Source organism: Diceros bicornis, chromosome 6 (assembly GCF_020826845.1).
Source record: "Diceros bicornis minor isolate mBicDic1 chromosome 6, mDicBic1.mat.cur, whole genome shotgun sequence".
NCBI classification, from domain to species: domain Eukaryota; kingdom Metazoa; phylum Chordata; class Mammalia; order Perissodactyla; family Rhinocerotidae; genus Diceros; species Diceros bicornis.
The window spans coordinates 55,728,223-55,752,231 of NC_080745.1; the positions used below are offsets into that span (position 1 = coordinate 55,728,223).

A 24,009-nucleotide genomic window follows, 5' to 3' on the forward strand; every position below is an offset into this window, starting at 1 on the left:
TAGAGTTATTTCAGGAGATTAACTTCTGTCCTTCCTGGTGGGGGGAGGAGGAGACACCTTTACAAATTTATGTTCTGCTTTTAGGCAGATATGGGGATGACAGAGAACTTTTCTTATATCTGCTTCTTCTCAATTACTTTCAACTCAAAATAACCCTTATGCCAACGTGGTATATTTTGGGATGGCATATTCTGCTATCCATCAGTGAACAAAGCAGACATTTTCCCCAAACCTCATGTAGCATATAGTCTAGTGAGAGAGAGAGACAGTAAAACAAGCACACAGTCAATTAAAGGTCAGCTTTCTCCATGAAGATGTTAGAAATTTAATTCATTGTCAAACTGTCCCAAGTAGTTTCTCTTGTTTTACGCCATTTTGTTTGAAGCACTATTTATTCAGTCATTTGCTGGTACTGATCTAGTTGGATCAAGAAATATGAAAAGGATGCTAAACGATCTGGGAGATGATCTGTAGCAATCACCTTTGATTATGACATTTTATTAAAAGGCAATGCACAACAAACAACATTTTAAAAAGGAAAACTAAGGAAACAATGTAATTGTTTTTTCATTCTTGGATTTGTTTTGGGAGAGGATGTATTAATTTCCTATTGTGGCTGTAACAAATTAGCACAAACTTGGTGTCTTCAGATGACACAAAGTTATTATCTTACAGTTCTGGAGGTCAGAAGTCTGCAATGAGTTTCACTGGACTCAAATCAAGCTGTTTTGGCATAGCCACACGCCTTCTGGAGGCTCTAGGAGAATATCCTTTTTGTACCTTTTCCAGCTTCTAGAGGCTGCCGGCATTTCTTGGTGGGAATTCCTAAACCAAGAGAATACAAGTCCCCAAGGAATAACAGAAATATTGGGGAGGGCTTTGGATATTTCCTGAAATTCTATAGGAATTGAAGTGAGCAAAATTTTTATCATTGAGGGGCAGGCATAAGAGTTACATAAAAGTAATCTTCCCAACCTCATTATCACTAAAACAAGAGATTTATTAGATTTAACAAAAATGATAACTTCAAGTGCTTGATTTGGGAGAAAGAGGCTGTGTGGTACTAAATAAGTCTAACCACTATGAACTCTCGCAGAGTCAGTAACACGAAAAGCAAATAATTGTTGGATAATTGGTCAATTCTTTGACTATTAGGCAATTCTTCCCAGACATTGCTATACATCATTTGCACCCAGAAAGCAGAGCTCATTAATGCAAAATTAATCTCTGGATTATGTATTCTGTTCCTGGGAGGTGTGTCTGACAATCTCCAGGGATCAGGGTTACTTAGTGTTTCTTATAACCTTATACCATCTCTCTATCCAATCCTTCCCAACTCGAGAAGAGATCTCTGCACTTCCCAGAACTCAGTAATACTAAAGTGTAGAACAGTCTGGATGTTCACAGAGAAAAACAAGCAGAAAATCCAGCAAAATAGATGCTCTTTGGTATTGAAAATACTATTGCCAAATTTACATATGAATATCTCCAGGCATTACCAAGAGGTCTCTTTAAATTGACAGCCTAATTTCAGAAGCTTGTTACTCCCATGAAAATGACTGACAGAACTGCAGCTGGTGTCCTTATTTAGAGTTCTTCCATTCAAGAATTTCTCCAAGTGTCCAGCGAGTGTCTCTATGTTACCCCTAAATCAGGCCAAACTACAGCTCCTGCCATTCACTACTGTTGTCGGTACCCCAGCCCAGGTCTTTGCTAACTGCTATCTACACACCACTGCAGGCTCCAGCTCGAGCCTTGGGGATCACCTGGGCCACCAACGTCTCCATTCTCATCATGCTGCTAGAGCTGGACCTGCACTGGGACAAAGGGCCTCTACCCTATAGTCTGCCCCAGTTTGAACTACCCACCCTCAGTCTGTGTCCATAGATCTGTATCTTGTCCCCAGTCAGACCAAATGTGATTCAGCCACCTCCACTCTGGAGTCCCAGGCTGAAGGGAGTAGGCCTTCTCTGACATTCCCCTTGATACCCACCCTCTCACCCAGGCCTCCTCCTGAACTCCAGTGCCATCCTCAACTTCACTTGATCTGTATTCAACTTTTGCTCTCCTACCTGAAGTCTACCTCCTATCTCTTGCAGGCTGTACAATGAGAACCAATTCAAATAAATTAGGAATATACATGAGGGTAGTATTTACAGCAGTGATACTCAACTTGGGGCAGGGGTGGGGAGATGTGCTAAGAGGAGAAAGGAGGATTTGGGCCTCAAGCGAAAAAGAAGTTGCATTTGGCACCATCAGGAGACAATTTTGTTTGTCACAACTGCAGGGTGCTACTGGCATCTGGTGGGTATATGCGAGCATGCTGCTTAACATCCTACAATGCACTGGACAGCTTCCCACGACCTAGAATTATCCAGCACAAATGTCAACAGTGCCAAGGTTGAGAAACTGACTTACATGTATTTCTTGGAAGAGTTAGTACTTAAGTTTCAGTTTCCCAAGCAGATTTTAGCTCAGTTGTCATGTTTCACTTTCTATTTCCCTTTTTCTCTAGTTGTCATGTTTTACAAGTTGAAAAAAATAAATTCAAAAGACAATAGACTACTTCTTTTCCCAAGATTCCACCCAACCCAACAATCTGTGAAAAAAAGATTGATATTCAAATTACATCCAGGAATTTCAGCATGTTTAACACCCACTCAACTGTCAGGTCTTTGTTTCTTCCCAATCCTAAAAATGTATATTCCTTTAAAATTTTTACAGATTTTTTTGCATTTCTGAATTTGAATTCCTAAACAATATAAGTAGATAAGCAGGATTTTTTTTTCCTTTTGATTTTTACCATTGGTTGCTTACTTGCAATCCATTTAAACCTTAATAAGCAAAGACTATCTCTTGGCCCAGGAAGGAAACAAGCAGAAACAAGGAAGACAAACATGATCAATGAACTGGAAACTTTTCAAATCTTGGACCTCTATTAAATTTTTCTTTATCCTTGGTAAGAAGGAAACTCTAGATTATTTTTCTACCCCAAAATAAACCATTCAGTACCTTTTCCAAAAGGTGGCTTCCCTTTTAAGATAAACATTACAATAGCCCAGAGGCACCCACCACACACATTACCTCTCTGACCTCATTTCTTATGACTTTTCCCCTGCTCTCTCCACTCCAACCACACCATTCACGCACGCCAAGTGTGCTCTCACCTCCAGGCCTCTGCACTTACTGTTTCCTCTACCTTGAATGCTTTTCCCTGGCCCCATATCCACAGTGCTCACTCCTTCACTCCCTTCAGATCTTTGTTCAATTGCCACTTTCTCAGTAAAACTTTCCCTCACCAACATATCTATAATAGCAAAATACTCTGCACTCTCACCTTCTCTATGCTGTTCCTCCATAGCACCATCTGATATATAATGTCTTATTTCTTCTTTAACATCTTTATCTCCCACATTAGAAATTAACTCCAAAGAAACAAACAAGAGAGTAATAAAATCACAAATGCACAGCTAACTACAATTCTGTACCTATGTTACTGGACACAAACAGGTTCTTTACCCGCCCCACAAGAGGGGCCAAATAAAACTGGAACGCCAGGTTTATGGCAAGGAAAGTGTTTTTATTTCTGGTGATGTCAGCTGGGAAACGAGAGTGAGCCCTCAAATTTGTCTCATCTCCCCGAAAGATGGGAGGCAAGGGGTTTTAAAGGTTGCAAGGAATGTGGCTGCTTGTAGGGAGGGGGAGCCTGTGGCCTTGCTGGCCAGCGCTTTCCTACCAGCCTGCCTTTGGCCTTGTGAGGCTGCTTGCAGGGAGGAGTACTGAGAGATAAGGGAATCTGCAGGTAGGTGTCCTTGGTTGTCTGCCTCTGTGCTGGAGGGTGTATTGTGGTGCCAGGAAGCCAAGGAGTTGAGGTCTGGGAAGCTTCAGCTTCTTGATATTCTCTGGATATCACTTTCCCTGTAACAAAACTTCAAAAGACCCATAACTAGCCAAAATGTTAGCATGGGGCCAGCTGGGCTCTAACAATTTGTAACTTCTATTTGCCTTGTGAAGTTCAGGGATACAAACGTTTAAAAAACGGATATTTACATATGAATATAACTTAGAGAAGCAGGGAAAGGGGATGAGTGCTTTTGCTTTTAACCCCGTATATCTTGGGTTTAATATAGAGGAACTGACATCAGGGCTGGCATCACCTACACTGTTTGCCATGTTTAACATGATTCTGGAGCAGCAGGAACTGACTTTAAACACAAGTCTCTTTTTTCTGGCAAAACGGAATTAAAAAACAAAGTCAGCATTTTTTAAACTAGTAGCCACATAGTAAAAAATTATACGTCATTGTCCACTCATTTACAAAGTCAATAGGATGATACAAAAGTTATAATCGGTGCCTTTTTAAAGGTTTTCTCAAAGTTTGAGTATTATCTTCGGCCTCTCTGCATAACCAGGAGCAAGATGCGGAAGACAGTGAGGAAGTAGGGCTTGTCCCTTGTGTATTTTATTCATTGCTATATTGACAGTGCCTTGAACAATGTCTGGCTCTTAGCAGCTGTTTAATAAAACTTGTTGAATGAATGAATGATTGCATTCAAAGGGGACAAAACTTTCGTGTATTTAGCATTTAGCATTTTCTGCTTAGATTCCCAATACCACCCTTCGAATTGGGACTTTATTACAGGAAACAGTTTAGGCAAGCACTCGCATATGATTGTGGGTGAAGGTGTATAAATTTCTTTGCAAAGCTATTTAGCAATAGCTATCAAACTTTAAAATGTGTATGTTACCGGATATATACCCAGGTTCTTTACCCGCCACACAAGAGGGGCCAAATAAAACTAGAATGCCAGGCTTATGCCAAGGAAAAAGTTTTTATTTCAGGTGACGTCAGCCAGAGACGAGAGCTCTCAAATTTGTCTCATCTCCCTGAAAAATGGGAAGCAAGGGGTTTTAAAGGTTGTGAGGAATGTGGCTGCTGGTAGGGAGGGGAAGCCTGTGGCCTCCCTGGTGGGCGCTTTCCCACAGCCTGCCTTTGGCCTTGTGAGGCTGCTTGCAGGGAGGAGGATGGTGGATAAGGGAATTACTGGTGGGTGTCCTTCAACTGTCTCTGTGTCCGTGGTGGATGGTGGATTCTGGCACCAGGAAGCCAAGGAGTTGAGGTCTGAGAAGCTTTAGCTTCTTGATATCAGTTTACCTGTAGCAAACCTCAAGAACTGGTAATTAGCCAAAACATCAGTGTGAGCCCAGCTTGAGGCCACCTGGGCTTTTAACAATTTGTAACTTCTATCTGCCTTATGAAGTTCAGGGATAGGGAAAAAACCAAATAGTTACATATGAATGTAACTCAGAGAAGCAGGGAAAGAGGATGAGCGCTTTTGGTTTTAACCTCATATATGCTGGGTTTAATATAGGGGAACTGATATGGGCCAGTATCATATATGACCCAAAAATTTCTCTAAATTTAGGCAGTGGAAAGAATGGCACAGGTACAGAGCATTGCACCTGTGCTGTTTGTTGACTCAAGAATGGAAGCAGAGACTTCAGTTTCAGCTTAGGATACAGAAAGCTGGAAAGAGCAACGCTGCCACCCTTACAAAAAACATAACGCTGCACAATCTCCTGTCACGTTATTAAAAACAAAAACAACTCAATCGAGAGGCCCGCGGACTCAGCGAGGCAGATGACAGCTAAGCCCAAAGTCCCCAGGCCCAGCTTCAAATTCCACTCCCAAGGAGCCCGTGCTCCCAGAACTGGTCCTCTCAGCTCCTCAGACCGGCCACGGCCCCACTCAGCTCTTCCATAAGTTTCGCTTCCTGGAGCTGAACTCCGCCTAGTCGGGGATCAGATTCACTTTCTAGTTACCTTTTCCCGCTGCTCGGTCCCGCCTTCGAAAAGACGAGCGGCGCAGCACCGACCCGGCGCCGCAGCCGCCTCGCGGGATTCCCGCGCCCGCACGCACGCCCGCGCCGGCGCACACGCGCACACGGCCGAGCGCGCCGCCGCCGGCAGCCCGGGCTCCCCGTCCTGAGGAGACAGCTCGCGGGGACTGCGGCCTCCCAGGACGGGCCGCAAGCCCAGCCGCCATGAGGTAAGGGCTGTTCCCCACCACTCCTCCCCGACTCTGCGTAGGCTCTTCTTTCAAACTGGTGTTTTTCCTTTATTCCGATTCCAGCACAGCGCAGCGCAGCGCAGCGGCCCTTTGAGGGGCCGAGCCCCTCGCGCCCCGCAGCCAGGCGACTGCTTTAGGGCGCTGCCCGGGAGCCCTGTCCGGGCCCCGGGCATCTGAAGTCGGCCTGTCGGGGAGAGTCTTCCAGCGCCCCCGGGAGAGTCCCGACCCTCCCGGGCGTCCGCGGTCGGCCCTGCCGGGCCCTAAGGCCGGGCGACGCGCCCCGGAGGCCTGTCCCCTCCTGCGGCTCTTCTTGGCGGCCGCGGTCTGACCGAGCTTGGCTCGCGGCCGCCCCGGGACCATGCGGCGGCGTCTCCGTGGCGCGGGTCTCCTGAGGCCCGTGGCCTTCCCCTCCTTCCGCCGCCGTTCGGTCGCTGCGGGCAGACGCGGTTGGCCGCGGCCCTCCCGGCGGCACGTCCGTCCGCTACTGCCATTTTGCCTTTCTGATTGCTGGCTCTGCGTTCTTCCCTTCCCGGGAGCTACCTTGTACCACGTACACATTCTTATTGCTCCGCCCGATCCGCTGTTTGATGAGGATTTCTCTCGCTGTCCCCTTTACTGATGTGTCGTGGTGAGGTCCTTTGCTTACCCATTTTGTATCCCCGGGGGCTAGCAGCCTGCCCTGCCCCTGGTTAGCGAACCATCCGCCTTTCCTAAGTTGAGGAATGAGAGGTAAAGATCTTGGGCGCCTGAAGCAGGTAGTCAGTGCTTTGTTCTGAATCCTGACTGCACATCTGCTAGTGGGGTGACCCAAAGCGAAGTTTATTAAACTCTGTGAGTCTGTTTCTTATAGATTGTAAAACTTGATGGCATCCGTGACTTAGGACTGTGGAAAGGGTTAATTGCTTAGCACATGATATTTTCAAATGTTGACTATTATTATAAGTAAAAAAAAAGTAATAAGTGCCTCACTTTTAACATTCGTAAGAAGGGAGGGGGAGGTATCAGGAAGGGGCCTGAAGAAATAAGGAGGAAAGGGGGGGTGCACTGTATGTGTATACAGGATGGGGTGGAAGAGGAGTGAACCCCACTGGGGACTGTCTCCTGAGGACAGGGAGAGACCGCTCCTTCCAGGCAAAAACCAAAATTACATAAATATAAATACCCGTTCAGAAACAATAGCCTCTCTCTGCCAGCTTCCCAGAGACAAAGGTTAAAAATTAAGTAAACAAAGTTTACAAAGGAAAACTCATGGCATCCAGTTGTGCACAAATCCCAGAGTCTGGGCAAAGCACTTCAGTGGCTGACTAAATGTCACTTTAGGATCTCACAACCACATTCATAATACCTGAGGTAGCCCTCCTCATTGTCCTGGGGCTGGGCTGATAGAAACCTTCCCAACAGAAGCAGATGTTCCTTTTACTGTATGAACAGGCATGGGGCTAGTAAGCCCATATTGTCATGGATCTGGGCAGGCTGTTAAGCTCAAGGCATGAGATTTTGGTGCAATTACACCAGAGAGAGGAACAACTACCCAGGGACAGTCTTACCAGGGTTCCCCGGCAGGACCATAGGAAACAGTTCAAAACCTATTTTCAAAATCGAAACATGGAGCCACACACACAAAGCATGCCAAGACATAAAGACAGGTGGGATATGGCAGACTGAAGTGGTAGAAAGTTTAGAGCCGTTAGCAGAAGAGAAGAACTAGCAGGAATTTCCTCATCTGGCATTTAGGTGCTTTTTATGCTAGGCTTATGCCTCTGGGTTGGATGTGCCAGAAGTTGCCAGTATGTAACTGCATTCATTTATTCATTCATTCAACAAACATTTATTTATTGAGCTTCTACTATAGGCCTAGAATAATGGATGCCGGGGACATAAGTGAAAAAATAAAATCAAAACAAGGTCCCTGTTGTCATGGGGCTTACATTTAAATGGGGAAATAGACAAACAATAGATAAGTGAGTAAATAATCAACATAATTCAGAAAGTGATAAGTGCTATAAGGAAAATAAAATAGTGTCATGGGCCAAGACAGTGACCTAGAATGGAGGGGGCTATCTTAGATAGCTCTGCCACAGGTAGCCTCTTGGGTAGGGAATTTGAGCTGAACTTAAAAGAAAGAGCTAGTCATGCAAAAATTTAGGAGCAGAGCATTCCGAGTAAAAACAACAGGTGTAAAAGTCCTTGAACTTGATATGCTCAAGATAGGAAGAAGGTCAGTATGTCTAAAGCACAGTAAATGAGGAGAGTAGTAGGAGAGAAGGTAAACAGGTAGATGAGGCCGCTCCTTTAGGGGCTCGTAGGACATGGCAAGGGCTGGATTAATATTCTAGGGGTGTTGGGAAGCCATTGGGAGATTTTAAACCAGGAGACTGATATAGTCCTGTTTACATTTTCAAAAGTTTACTAGTACTATATGGGAACTAATAGTGGAAGTAGGGAGACCAGATTTTTCCCCAGCTCAGAGGAAAGGTAATTGTGGTTTACACTAGGACATTAACAGTGGAAATGGAGAAAAGTGGGTGGATTTGAGATGCATCTGGTTGGTAGAATTAATAGAACTTCATATGGGGTCGGCCCGGTGGCGCAAGCGGTTAAGTGCGCGCGCTCTGCTGTGGCACCCCGGGGTTCGCAGGTTCGGATCCCGGCACGCACTGACGCACCGCTTGGCAAGCCATGCTGTGTCTGGGTCCCATGTAACGTAGAGGAAGATGGGCACGGATGTTAGCTCAGGGCCAGTCTTCCTCAAGAAAAAAGGAGAGGATTGGCATCGGATGTTAGTTCAGGGCTAGTCCTCCTCATACACACACACACACACACACACACACAAAATAGAACTTCATATTGGATTGGATGAGGGGTTAAGAGGAGGAATCAAAGATTACTCCTAGGTTCTTTGGCCTGTGGAACTAAGAGGTCCACCTTACCAAAGAAGGTGGGGAAGACTGAGGGAGGAACATGCTCAAGGAACCCAGATTTCTCAATTGGATATATTTATTTGAGATACCAGTGGTACTTCTAATTGAAGATATAAACTAAAAACATATAAGTATGAAGTTCAAGGGAGAGATCAGACTTAGAGAAAATATCTTAGAAGATCATCAGCAGATACAGCAGAAAGTCTTTAATTGGATTGTGGCGAAAAAAGTATTTTAATTCCCTTAATAATGATGATAATTATATCTTTGATAACTAAGATTCTTGCTTTTCCATCGGATCACTTGTAATACATTTTTACCCAGCTCTTGTGTTGTTTGAGAGAATCATTAATCATCCTTAAAGAAATAAATCTCTCTGCCACTCCCTGTCTGCAACTCTCTGCACAGCACATCCTGGTGAGAAGTCGCTCCATCTCAAAACAACTCCAATAATGTGGAATGTTGTGACCATAGATTGAGGACTCATATTTGAAACCATTGTTTTCTTAACCTGAGACTTAAATATCTGGCATGTCTTTTCTAATGGGCAATCACACAGACCTCTTACCTACTCTTTAAGCTGCTCTAAAATCCCTTCATGTTTTTCTTTTTAGGTCTTCTTGAGGCAAAGTGAATTTTACATACATTAGATATATCTTATATTTTAAAGCAAGCTATTCTAAAAAACATCCTCCAGTTTTTATATTAAAAAGGCAGTATAGCATTATAGTTGAAAGGCATTCACTTTTTTTTTTTTTTTTTTTTTTTGTGAGGAGATCAGCCCTGTGCTAACATCCGCCAATCCTCCTCTTTTTTTTTTTTTTTGCTGAGGAAGATGGCCCTGGGCTAACATTTGTGCCCATCTTCCTCCACTTTATATGGGACGCCGCCACAGCATGGCTTGCCAAGCAGTGCGTCGGTGCGCGCCCGGGATCCGAACCAGCGAACCCCGGGCCGCCGCAGCGGAGCGCGCGCACTTAACCGCTTGCGCCACCGGGCCGGCCCCGAAAGGCATTCACTTTTGAGTCAGGCAGAACTAGGTTTGAATCTTGGGTCAGCTACTTGATAGCTGTGTAACTTTGAACATGTAATTTAAACTGTCTCCCAGTCTTCATCCATAAAATTGTGAAAATAATAAGAGATTGTTATAAAAATTAAATGTAATTTGTATAACGTGCTTGGCACGCTGTCTGGCATGTAGTAAATTATCAATGATAGCTTTAGTTATTTATTTTTTTGAGTACTCATCTGATTCTAGATAGTATATTATAAATAGTGTAACATTTATTCTATTGAGCTGAGTCTGCACTGAGCCCAGGTCCTATGCATAAAGTTGTTTTTTTAAATACATCCTTGTTTGCCATTTAATTTAGCTCTTCACCTTGAATAAAATAGCAAAAATTTCAAGTTAATGGAGAGCTCTAACCTGTGAACTTAAGGTCTTTTTGTCCATTAAGCCCTGTAGGCCCAGTGTCACTGAGTATCCTGTCCCATACAGTAGTCAGTAGACATATGTGGCTATTTAAATTAATTAAAAGTAAATAAAATTAAAAATTCAGGTCCTCAGTATGAACCACATTTCAGTTGATCAGTGGCCACATGTGGCTAATGTGTACCATATTGTACAGCACAGATAAGAACATTTCCATCATAGCAGGAAGTTCTTTTGGAAATCTTAGGTCTAGAACCTACAATCACTAAAATGTGGGACCTGTATATACGTGTATATGTATATACACAAACACTCTCTGTTTGTATATAAGAAAGAGAATAAATATGAAAAAATTGTAAAATTGAAATCATTATAAGCTAACTTAAATGTCTACTAAAGGTAATTATGTCAACTAGGAATATTTAAATTTAGTTTTTATAAAAATTGGAAATAATTTCATAGAGTAGTATATTAGATTATAAATATTAAATGGTTTTATTTTTCCAGTCACTGCTACTAATTGTGCAATTAATCCAGTTCTCTAACTCTTCTCTGTCACTTTTGGCTATTAGGACAGCCCTTTCCAGTTCCTAAAGACTCAGTCCAATTCAGTTTCAAACGTCAATCTCATATTTGATTCAAAGCACTCTTCTCCTCCCTCCCTACCCCCAGCAAATATTGATATAAATGCTATGAAGAACAGGAAAATGTGATAGACTAGATTTTAGGATGACTGGCAAGGTAGGGGTGCAGCTTTAGCTAAGGTGGTCACGGGTAGGCCTCTTTGAAGAGCTGACATTTGAGCCAAAACCAGAATTATCATAATAAGTAAGCCCTAGAACTCTCTTAGGAAAAGTTCACAGAGGGAGGGAATAAAAAGCAGGTGCAAATGCCCTGCGGTAGTTACATACTTGGCATAAGAAATAAGAAACAATAAAATTGTTTTAGAGGCCAGTATGGCTGGAGTGCAATGAGCAAGATGCAAGTGGTACAAAATGAGGCTAGAGAAGTAGACATGGGCCAGATAAGGGCATAGCAGCCATGGTTAGGAGTTTGAGGCTAGAGATAAAGATTTGAGCATTAATAATGGATAGCTTTATTTCTGCTTCATATTCCATCTTTCTGGCAATTTCCTCCCCTCTCTCCTACAGCATCATTTTCTCCCTTATACTGGATCGTTCCCATTGGTATATCATTGTCATTAAAAATATCATGATTAAAATTTTTTTTGACAATTCCCCCAGCCTCCCTCCAGCTGTAGCTCTATTTCTCTACTCCTTTCACAGTAAAGGTCCTTGCAAGAGTGGGCTGTATTCCCCATATCCACTTCTTTACCTCCCATTATTCTCTCAACTCACTCCAGTAATGTTTTCAACCCTACCATTCTATTAAAACATTTATCAAGGACGCCCACAACTTAACTTCTGCCGAAAAACAGTGATCTCATCTCTGTCCTCATTTGCTCAACCTCTTAGAATCACTTTACACATTGAATATTCATCTTTCTTTCTTGAAATAAACATTTTCTTCCTTAGGCTTTCATGACACCAGATTTCTTGGTTTTCGTGCTCCCTCACTGATTATTCTTTCTTGGCCTCCTTTCCTGGTCCTTCTACTCTGCTTGACCTGGAGTCTCTTACAGCTTAGTTTTTGATCTTCTCCATTTGTGCTCACTCCCAAGGTAATTTCATTCTAGATTTCGTGGTTTTAAAGTTCATCTGCATGCTGATGACTCCCAGTTTTATATCCTTAGTTCTAATGTCACTCCTCCGCATCTCCAGAATTTTCTTCATTAATATCCAACTTCATACGTGACATCTTCACTTGAATGTCTAATAGACATCTCAAATTTAACATTTCCATATAGTCCTCTTGATATATCCACTCAGTTCCTGAACTCAAAAGCATAGGAATTATGCTTGATTCCGAACTCTTTCCCTCATGGCCGTCCCCCGTCCCAGTCCATCAGAAAGATACGTCAGCTGTGCCTCCAAAATATAACCATCCAGTCCTCACTAGCCCTTGACTACAAACCAAGTGTAAGCTTGCATCGTCTCTCCCTGGATTCCTTCAACAGCTGCTTTCATGTCTGTTTCAGGGGCATTTGCTCTGGCCATGCTATTTAAATTTTGGCTACCTCCCAGGCCCCCTGCCAGCCTCCCATTCCCCTCTTCTGCTTTATTTTTCTCCTTAGCACTTATTATCATCTTATACACTCTATATTTTCATTTATTTTTTGGTCTTTTTATGGCACGCCCCACCCCTGTATTAGAACGTAAGCTACATGAAGTCAGGATTTTTTTTTCTGTTTTATTCACTGCTGTGTCCCCAATACTTAGAACATTGCCCTGCACATACTAGGGTCTCAATAAATATTTGTTGAATAAATAGCTTCCCCACTAGTTTCCCAATTTCCTCTCTTGACCCCCTATCATCCTTTCTGCACTGAGCAGCCAGAGGGATTTTTTTTTTTTTTTTTTTTTTTTTTGTGAGGAGATCAGCCCTGTGCTAACATCCGCCAATCCTCCTCTTTTTTTGCTGAGGAAGACGGCCCTGGGCTAACATCTGTGCCCATCTTCCTCCACTTTATATGGGACGCCGCCACAGCATGGCTTGCCAAGCAGTGGGTCGGTGCGCGCCCGGGATCCGAACCAGCGAACCCCGGGCCGCCGCAGCGGAGCGCGTGCACTTAACCGCTTGCGCCACCGGGCCGGCCCCCAGAGGGATTTTTTTAAACCTACATCACACATTATCATTTCCCTACTTAAAAAATCTCGCTCCAGTGGTTTCCTGTTGCAATTAGACTAAAATTTATGTTCCAAGCCCTGCGTCATCTGGCCCTGCCTACTACTACACCTCATCTCCTGCTATTCTCCTTTTTTTTTTTTTTTTAACTATGCTTCAGCCACACCTTTCTTCCTTCTGTCCTTTGATCTCTCCAAGTTTCTTCCCACATCAGACCTTTGTTCTCACTGGTCCCTCAGCCCAAACCAGGGTTTCTCAACCTCAGCATTATTGACATTTGGGGCTGGATAATTCTTTGTTGTTGGGGCTGACTTGTGCATTATAGTATATTTAGCAGCATCCCTGGTTTTGACCCAGTAGATGCCAGTAGCATTCTTCCAGTGGTGATAACCACATTGTCTCCAGACATTACCAAATGTCCCCTAAGGGGCAAAACCACCCTGGTGGAGAAGCACTGGCTTAGACCATTCTCTCCTCAGATTTTTTATGATGGCCTCCTTTGCATTGTTGAGATCTTCCTTCAGTATCCCCTTTCTACAAGGGCTATTCCTTGTCAAGCATAACTAAAGTGCTCATGCCCCACTACCACCATTTAATCTCATAACTCTGATTTTTTTTTCTTCTTAATACTTATCACTGTCTGGAATTATGTTGTCCATTGAGTTGTTTACATGTTTATTTTCTGTCAACTCCTTTTGTTCCCTCCTCACCCAGAATGGAATTACCATAAAGAAAGGGCCCCTTTCTGTCTTGTTTACTATTCTATCCACTGCAACTAGAATATTGCCTGTCAAGTATGACTCAGGTGATCGATAAAGGTTTATTGATAGAAATATTACTATAGTTCCCATAAATGTTTATACAAATATATATTGTACATACCGGGAGGGGGGTCCTTCTGCTCCCCACTCCCTGTATATTGTACATACAGGGAGGAGGGAGCAGAAAGGGAAATGAATATAACACAGAGTACACTGTTCATCTCATAATTAGAGCATTTCCCTCTTGGAGAGAAGCCTTAAGTAATTTTTTTGTGTACATTTCTTGTAACCCTTAATTATGGCCAGTAGTATATTTAGGGAGTCTTTCCTGACTACCTCACCACCACATCAGCAAAACAAAAAAATAAAACTGGGTATGTTAATTAGGACTTGGTCAGTTGCAGGCAGTAGAAACCCAATTCTAACTGGCTAAGCAAAGAGAGAGAGAGAGAGAGATTATTTGCTTAAGAAAATTGAAGTCCAGTGATGGACAAGGTGATACAGGCAAGATTGTATCCAGGTATTTAGTCAGTATCATGAGCAATCTGTCTTTCTTCCTGTCTAAGCTCTGCCTTCTGTATGTTTGGTTCTTTCTCAGGAAGGTTCTCCCCAAGAGTTTGGAAAGATGGCCACCAGCAACTCCAAACTTATAGTCTACCAGCTTGAAATTTTTAGAGGGAAGAGAAATAGTTTTAAGTGAAGTCTCGTTTCAGCAAAATCATATTTTAATTGGACTATCTCTAAATAAATCACTAGGACCAGGGAATGGCTGGAATATCTTGTGCCTTCCCGCGGACTGGAGTGAAGAGTAGACAACCTGTCTCAAATCACATGGACTGAGAGTAGGGGGAGAGGACATTCCACAGAGGAAAACCAAAAGAAGGGATCCTCATCAAGTAAAAGCCACAGATGTCCACAACACTGGACTATGTACCCTTCCTGGGTCACTTCCATGGAACTTTATTGGAATGCTGAGTTGTAATTGACTGTTTACTTGTAATATAGGCTCTGTATAAGCAGGGCTGTGTCTTGTTCACAGTTACATCCCCATGGTTATTCAGAAGATCTTGCACATAAAAGGCTCTCAGTAATGAATAAATATTTCTTTTTTTGTTGTTTTGGGTTTTTTTGAGGAAGATTGGCCCTGAGCTAACATCTGTTTCTAGTCGTCCTCTTTTTTTCTCCCCAAAGCCCCAGTGCCATAGTTGTATATGCTAGTTGTAGGTTCTTCTAGTTCCTCTCTGTGGGTTGTCACCTCAGCATGGCTTGATGAGCAGTGAGTAGGTCCACACCCAGGATCCGAATTGGCGAACCCTGGGCCACCAAAGCGGAATGTGCGAACTTAACCGCTACACCTCTGGGCCAGCCTCTGAATAAATATTTCACATTCCTTCCTTTCCCCATCATCTTCCTATTTTCAGAGACAGTGTTTCCAGTGGGTCCTGCAGGGATTACACTACGCCTCACACAAAGGGAGCTCAACAAATATTTCTTGAAGTGAAGTGAATATTAAGACCCTGATAAGTAAGTGTTAGCCTTTGTTGTTGCCCACAACCCCAGCGGTCAGAAGGATGTGGGACTTACATCAAAACCTACTAAGTTCCTTTGGCTTTTCCTCATCTTTCTCTAAATCTCTGTTACTCTCCTTTTGTCTGTCTTAAACTTATGTTTCTCCCTGTCTCTTCGTCTACCTGTTCTTGTGTGTTCCTGTGGCTTTTCTTTCTGTGGGGTTTCCTTTCTCCCTCCCTCCCTTGCTCCCTCCCTTCTTTGCAAAAATGATACTCATGTGGTTTCTCTCCCTTCTTCAATGTCTTATTCTTTTACTTCTCACCTTCTCTTCTCTCCTTTCACCACTCTTAATACAGTAATGGAATTTTTATATTAATTATTGACTGCATATATTTATTATTCTTAATTTTCAAGGCTAGGAAATAAAACATTTTAAATTCCCCTGTCCAAAAATAAGTGGTCCTTGTGAATTAGTGACTGCTAAAAGGAAATAGATACTCTGTAACATAGAAAACCCTGTCATCTTTCTAGAATTGGTTTTGTAATAAATAATGAGAATTTAATAAAATATTTCTAGGACATAACTGTACACAGAGGAAACTAGTATAAAGTTATTGGAGCCTACTGCTTGAACTGTAAGATCAAGTAAAAGATAAAATTGGTTTTAAGCAAAGAACAAGATTTAAGGTTTAAAAATGGATTATTCCCAGGGCCGGCCTGGTGGTTGTAGTGGTTAAGTTCGCGTGCTCTGTGTTGGTGGCTGGGAGCTTGCAGGTTTGGATCCTGGGTGTGGAGCTACACACCACTCATCAAGCCAAGCTGTGGCCGTGTCCCACATACAAAATAGAGGGAGATTGGCATGGATGTTAGCTCAGGAACAGTCTTCCTCAAGCAAAATGATGAGGAGTGGCAACAGATGTTAGCTGAGGGCCAATCTTCCTCACCAGAAAAAAAAAATTGATTATTTCCTTTTTTTCTTGACAACTAGAAAGGTTTTATCTTTTATTTTTAAAAATTTTTTTAAATTATTTTATTGAGGTCATATAGGTTTATAACATTGTGTAATTCCTGGTGTACATTATTATATGTCAGTTTCTGTATAGACTACATCTTGCTTACCACCAATAGTCTAGTTTTTTTTTTTGCAACTTTTTAAAATTTTTATTGATGTCATAATAGTTTATAACATTGTGAGATTCCAGTTGTACATTATTATTTGTCAGTCACCATATAAATGCGCCCCTTCATCCCTTCCCCCTGGTAACCACCAAACTGTTCTCCCTGTTCATGTGTTAGTTTATATACCATATATGAGTGAAGTCAGACAGTGTTTGTCTTTCTCTGTCTGGCTTATTTCACTTAACATAATACCTCCAGGTCCATCCATGTTGTTGCAAATGGGATGATTTTGTCTTTTTTATGGCTGAGTAGTGTTCCATTGTATATATATACCACATTGTCTTTATCCAGTCCATCAGTTGATGGGCACTTGGGTTGCTTCCACTTCTTGGCTATAGTAATAATGTTGCAGTGAACATAGGGGTGCATAAGCCTCTTTGGACTGTTGATTTCAAGTTCTTTGGATAAATACTCAGAAGTGGGATAGCTGGATCATAAGGTATTTCTATTTTTAATTTTTTGAGAAATCTCCATACTGTTTTCCATAGAGGGTGCACCAGTTTGCATTCCCACCAGCAATGAATGAGGGTTCCCTTTTCTCTGCATCCTTTCCAACATTTGTTATTTTTTGTCTTGGTGATTATAGCCATTCTCAGGGGTGTAAGGTGATATCTTAGTGTAGTTTTGATTTGCATTTCCCTGATGATTAGTGATGTCGAACATCTTTTCATATGCCTATTGGCCATCTGTATATCTTGGAAAATGTCTGTTCATATCCTCTGCCCATGTTCTGATCGGGTTATTTGTTTCTTTGTTGTTTAGTTGTGTGAGTTCTTTATATCTTATGGAGATTAATCCCTTGTTGGATATATGATTTGCAAATACCTTCTCCCAGCTTATGGGTTGTCTTTTCATTTTGATCCTGGTTTCTTTCCTTTGCCTTGCAGAAGCTCTTTAGTCTGATGAAGTCCCACTTGTTTATTTTTTCTTTTGTTTCCCTTGCCCAAGTTGACATGGAATTCAAAAAGATCCCTCTAAGACCAATGTCAAAAAGTGTTCTGCCTATATTTTCTTCTAGGGGTTTTATAGTTTCAGGTCTTACCTTCAAGTCTTTTATCCATTTTGAGTTAATTTTTATGTATGGTGTAAGATAATGGTCTACTTTCATTCTTTTGCATGTGGCTGTCCAGTTTTCCCAGCACCATTTATTAAAAAGACTTTCCTTTTTCCGTTCTATGTTCTTAGCTCCTTTGTCAAAGATTAGCTGTCCATATATGTGTGGTTTTATTTCTGGACTTTCAATTCTGTTCCATTGATCTCTATGTCTGTTTTTGTACCAGTACCATGCTGTTTTGATTATTATAGTTTTGTAGTATATTTTGAAGTAAGGGATTGTGATACCTCCAGCTTTGTTCTTTTTTCTCAGGATTGCTTTAGCTATTCAGGATCTTTTATTGCTCCATATGAATTTGAGGATTCTTTGTTCTATTTCTGTGGAGAATGTCATTGAGATTCTGATTGGGATTGCATTGAATCTGTAGATTGCTTTAGGTAGTATAGACGTTTTAACTAAGTTTATTCTTCCAATCCATGTGCATGGGATATCTTTCCATTTCTTTATGTCATCATCGATTTCTTTCAATATTGTCTTACAGTTTTCATTGTATAGGTCTTTCACCTCCTTGGTTAAATTTATTCCTAGATATTTTATTCTTTTTGTTGCGATTGTAAGTGGGATTGTATTCTTGAGTTCTCTTTCTGTTATTTCATTATTAGAGTATAAAAATGAAATGGATTTTTGTAAGTTGATTTTGTACCCTGCAACTTTGCTGTAGTTATGGATTATTTCTAATAGTTTTCTGATGGATTCTTTAGAGTTTTCTACATATAAAATCATGTCATCTGCAAACAGTGAGAGTTTCACTTCTTCTTTGCCTATTTGGATTCTTTTTATTCCTTTTTCTTGCCTAATTGCTCTGGCCAGAACCTCCAGTACTGTGTTGAATAAGAGTGGTGAGAGTGGGCACCCATGTCTTGTTACTGTTCTCAGAGGGATGGCTTTCAGTTTTTCCCCATTGAATATGATGTTGGCTGTGGGTTTGTCATATATGGCCCAATAGTCTAGTTTTTATCCATCACCATACATATGTGCCCCTTTACCCCTTTCACCCACTCCCCTACCCCCTTCCCCTCTGGTAACCACTAATCTGTTCTCTTTATCCATGTGTTTGTTCATCTTCCACAAATGAGTAAAATTATACACTGTTTGTCTTTCTCTGTCTGGCTTATTTTGCTTAACATAATACCTTCAAGGTCCATCCATGTTGTTGTAAATGGGACAGTTTTGTCTTTTTTATGGCTGAATAGTATTCCATTGAATATATATACCACATCGTCTTTATCCATTCATCAGTTGATGGGCACTTGGGTGGCTTCCACGTCTTGGCTCTTGTGAATAATGCTGCAATGAACATAGGGGTGCATAAATCTCTTTGTATTGTTGATTTCAAGTTCTTTGGATAAATATCCAGTAGTGGGATAGCTGGATCATCTGGTATTTCTATTTTTAAGTTTTTGAGAAATCTAAAAAGGATTTTATCTTTGACAGTGAAATTCATGAGGACTCCTTGAAGGCCATTCTGTTGGAGTTAGAATGTCACTTTACATGGAATTTACTTAAAGAAGACATTGATCTGTGTGAAGTGGAAGACACAATTGGGCAACAGCTTAAATTTCTTACCACAAAATCCAGACTTACTCTTTATAACCTATTGGCCTATGTGAAACACCTAAAAGGCCAAAATAAAGATGCCCTAGAGTGCTTGGAACAAGCAGAAGAAATAATCCAGCAAGAACACTCAGACAAAGAAGAAGTACGAAGTCTGGTCACTTGGGGAAACTATGCCTGGGTGTATTATCACATGGACCAGCTTAAAGAAGCTCAGATGTATATAGACAGGGTAGGGACTGTCTGCAAGAAATTGTCCAGTCCTTCCAACTACAAATTGGAGCGTCCTGAGATTGACTGTGAGAAAGGGTGGGCACTCTTGAAATTTGGAGGAAAGTATTTCCAAAAGGCTAAAGCAGCTTTTGAGAAGGCTCTGGAAGTGGAACCTGACAATCCAGAATTTAACATTGGCTATGCCATCACGGTGTATCGGCTGGATGATTCTGACAGAGAAGGGTCTGTAAAGAGCTTTTCTCTGGGCCCTCTGAGGAAGGCTGTTACTCTGAACCCAGACAACACCTACATTAAAGTTTTTCTGGCACTGAAGCTTCAAGATGTACATGCAGAAGCTGAAGGGGAAAAGTATATTGAAGAAATCCTGGACCAAATATCATCCCAACCTTATGTCCTTCGTTATGCAGCCAAATTCTACAGGAGAAAAAATTCCTGGGACAAAGCTCTTGAACTTTTGAAAAAGGCCTTGGAGGCGACACCAACCTCTTCTTTCCTGCATCACCAAATGGGACTTTGCTATAGGGCACAAATGATCCAAATCAAGAAGGCCACTCGCAACAGACCTAGAGGAAGGGATAAACTGAAAGTTGATGAGCTGATTACATCTGCCATATCTCATTTTGAAATAGCTGTGGAGCGAGACTCTATGTTTGCGTTTGCCTACACGGACCTGGCCAACATGTATGCTGAGGGAGGTCAGTATAACAAAGCTGAAGAGATTTTCCAGAAAGCCCTTCGTCTGGAGAACATAACTGATGATCACAAACATCAGATCCACTACCAGTATGGCCGCTTTCAGGAATTTCACCGTAAATCAGAAAATACTGCCATCCACCATTATTTAGAAGCCTTAAAAGTCAAAGACAGGTCATCGCTACGCACCAAACTGACAAGTGCTCTGAAGAAATTGGCTGCCAAGAGACTTGGTCACAATGCTTCAGATGTGCAGAGTTTAAGTGCCCTAGGGTTTGTTTACAAGCTGGAGGGAGAAAAGAGGCAAGCTGCTGAGTACTATGAGAGGGCCCAAAAGATAGATCCAGAAAATGCAGAATTCCTTACTGCTCTCTGTGAGCTTCGACTTTCCATTTAAATACATACTCTAGGAAATTAATTGTAAGCTTTTCTCTCCATTTGAGTTCTTATATTTTTGTTTATTGTTTTAATCCATTGTTCATTGTAGAGCCAATATTATTGAATGGTCATTATGCACCAGGCATTACGCTAAATACTTTATATACATTATTATGAATCTTTTGCTATTTTCTATTTTAATTAAAATATTGTAATCCATTGAGAAATAGCAACCTTCCAGCTGTTGTAATTTTTTTAAATGGTATGGCCGTTGTGACTTTATACACTTTATCTCTGCTACTTATAATAATTTTCTGATTAAATTTTGTCACATTCCCATATTATTCATTCATGCAGTGAATATAATCCTACATAAGCCTTTGAACCTAGGTCAGGAACACTCTTTCAGGAATATAAGATTAGTTAAGCTCTTAACTATGCAGCTTGCAAAACATGGAACCTTCCAGTTACAGATGTTCTGACTTTGATGAGGATGTTTAACCATCAACCTGATAGTCACCTAAAGAATCCTCTTTGTTGAAAGAAAAAAGTTGATAATAATTAGTTTGTCATCTCTGCTGACTTCAATAAAAGGAGACAAACTAGAGCATGAGAAAAAAGATTTCCTCAAATACAGAACTTTAGGGACCCATCAGAAATCTGAAGTATTATATCCCAAAATGTTCATTGACTATCTAGAAAGTTATGAGAAAAAAATGAATAATAAAAAATCATTAGTCTCAAGTTTCTCTGGTTCTTTTAACTAGAAGAATAAACCTAAACTGAATCTAGTTGGAATTAATTTTATTCCTTCCAATTAACATTGCAGTATTTTTATGTGAAAATCATTGAGATAGAAAGCAGATCAATTGAGAAACTGGGAGAAATGATGAACAAATGGGTCAAGTAGATGTCCCTAACCAAATCCTAGATTGCCAAGATTTCAGGTATTTAGTTTTGGGTTTGGACTGGGTAGAGTTCTCATACTCCCAATTTCTGGCCTTTGGTTAACTGTTTTAGTATTCCAAAGTTACTTCTTGGAAGCTTTTTCCTTTGTCTAATGTTTTCAGATTGATATGTTTTCTTGTAGATCCTCCAGGAATAGTTAAGCCTTGCTTTCAGTTTTAATATCCACCTTGAAGAGTCACTGGTTAAGAGCTCTTATCCCAGGAGACTTTTTAAATTGGAATGTTACTAAAAGTGGCTTCTCTAATGTTTCTTTGATTATAGACTACACAATTATATTTACCACCACAGTATTAGTGGAAAAGTGTGCCATGTGATTTAATTCTTCATACTGCCAGTGTAGCTCTTAAAACTATTATGTATGTATGTGTGTGTTTTTTACTTTTCATTACTATTTTTTTATTTTTTACATTTAGATTATGGTTTTAATTATTATAAAAGCAATGAATTCTCATAAAATTTTAAGTATACAGCAGTATATAAATTTAAAGGTGAGAGCACTCCCCTCACCCTACCCCAGTTCCCCACCCCCAACATAAACTGTCGACAATTTGATATGTATCCTTCCAGATATTTTTTCTATGCATATGCAAACATACATGTATACTGCAGTGTATCTCATGAATTAAATTTTTTTAAATGTTTGTTTTACTTAAGTCTCTGCTGTTTTTGTTTATTTTGCTCATTTCATTTGTTTATTCAACAAGGAAGAACAGAGAAGGGAATGATCTTTACTCAACTATTTCAGAAAGTTAGGACTGAAGGGAGAAGTGTCAGTAGAAGCATTTGTCCCATTTTGCAGCAAATATTTTATTTTGCAGCAAGTCATTACATTACAATAATGTAATTAAGATTATGTTCCCAAGTAGAGACTTCACATGCAATGAAATACAGTTATATCAATTCAAAGATACAACTATAAGCCTCTATATTTAAAATTAGACTTTAAGGTCTATTAAATGACTTTAAAATTCACTAGATATTAAAACCTTGAAATACGAAGAAATAACATACTAAGAAAGTATAAAATTAGCATATGAAAAATACAACTATGAAGGTTGAACTAAATATGTTTATAATAACTTTAAATTTGGTCAATAATTGTGCTTTCCTTCCTAAAATTTATAATTATTTAGAGTTAATTTCATAGACTTTTGTTTTAAAGAAGATCTCAGAGTTCACCTTTATCAATTAACCATCAAAACTGAGGTTTGGGGGCCGGCCCAGTGGCGCAAGCGGTTAAGTGCGCGCGCTCCGCTGCGGCGGCCCGGGGTTCGCTGGTTCGGATCCCGGGCGCGCACCGACGCACTGCTTGGTAAGCCATGCTGTGGCGGCGTCCCATGTAAAGTAGAGGAGGATGGGCACCGATGTTAACCCAGGGCCATCTTCCTCAGCAAAAAAAAGAGGAGGATTGGCGGATGTTAGCTCAGGGCTGATCTCACAAAAAAAAAAAAAAAAACTGAGGTTTGATGGCCAGCCCTGGTGGCCTACAGGTTAAGTTCGGCGTGCTCTGCTTCAGCAGCCTGGGTTCCGTTCTCGGACACAGACCTACACCACTGGTCTGTGGCCATGCTGTGGCAGTGGCTCACATACAAAATAGAGGAAGATTTGCCACAGATGTTAGCTCAGGGCAAATGTTCCTCAAGCCAAAAGAGGAGCATTGGCGACAGATGTTAGCTCAGGATGCATCTTCCTCAGCAAGAAAAAAAAAAAAAAAAACAGCTGAGGTTTGAGTAATCTTCCTAAGTGATAATTTCATCTTCAGATAGTCCTTATTCTTAGAAATTTGTTTCTTCCATTTAACTGAAGACTTTTGACCTGAAGTTGATAGATTTTCAACTGTCATTAAGAAAGTCAAAGATCCAGTCCTTTTCAGAGGTGACATTTTATGTTAGTTAGAACTCTTGATGCAAATGGAAGAAAACCCAGCTCAAATTGACCTAAGCAAAAATGGGAATGTAATGGCTGATATAATTTAATAGTTCAGGAGCAGCACTAGTTTCAGATAAATATGAAAGGACAAATGAGTTGCCCAATACATATCAGTGGCTACTAATGAAAGTCAAGTGATGCCGAGTAGCCAAAAACCAAATGTCTACTACACGTCTTAAAGTATTTGAAGACAATTGCCGTATGTCTCCTGAGACTGCTTTAAGTCTAACGTGCCATTTCCTTTCACCCATCCCCATAAGACATATTGAAGTCTACTCCCCATTGTGGTTAATTTGAATTTTCTCCAAATGTTCTTTATCCTTTGCTAATGGTTTGTGCTCAGGGTTTAACTTAAAGTGAGGTTTTAGGACTGTGGTAGAATGATCCCTTCTTTTTACTTCTATTAATGTAGCCTATCAAATTATCCACTTGGTATCTACATATGTCTAAGTTTTTCTATACATGCCATTTTTTTTGTGTGTGTGAGGAAGATCAGCCCTGAGCTAACATCCATGCTAATC

General features: G+C 41.0%; 1 protein-coding gene across 1 annotated transcript; it reads left to right on the forward strand.

Annotated features, from left to right (window-relative positions):
• Nucleotides 1–5,846: 5,846 nt before the first annotated feature.
• IFIT5 (interferon induced protein with tetratricopeptide repeats 5) lies at nt 5,847–21,364 on the forward strand. Its single transcript, XM_058543503.1, has 2 exons — nt 5,847–6,049; nt 19,166–21,364. Exons 1-2 carry the CDS (start codon nt 6,045–6,047, stop codon nt 20,607–20,609), a joined length of 1,449 nt encoding a protein of 482 aa, XP_058399486.1. The 5' UTR covers nt 5,847–6,044; the 3' UTR covers nt 20,610–21,364.
• The last annotated feature ends 2,645 nt before the right edge of the window (nt 21,365–24,009 follow it).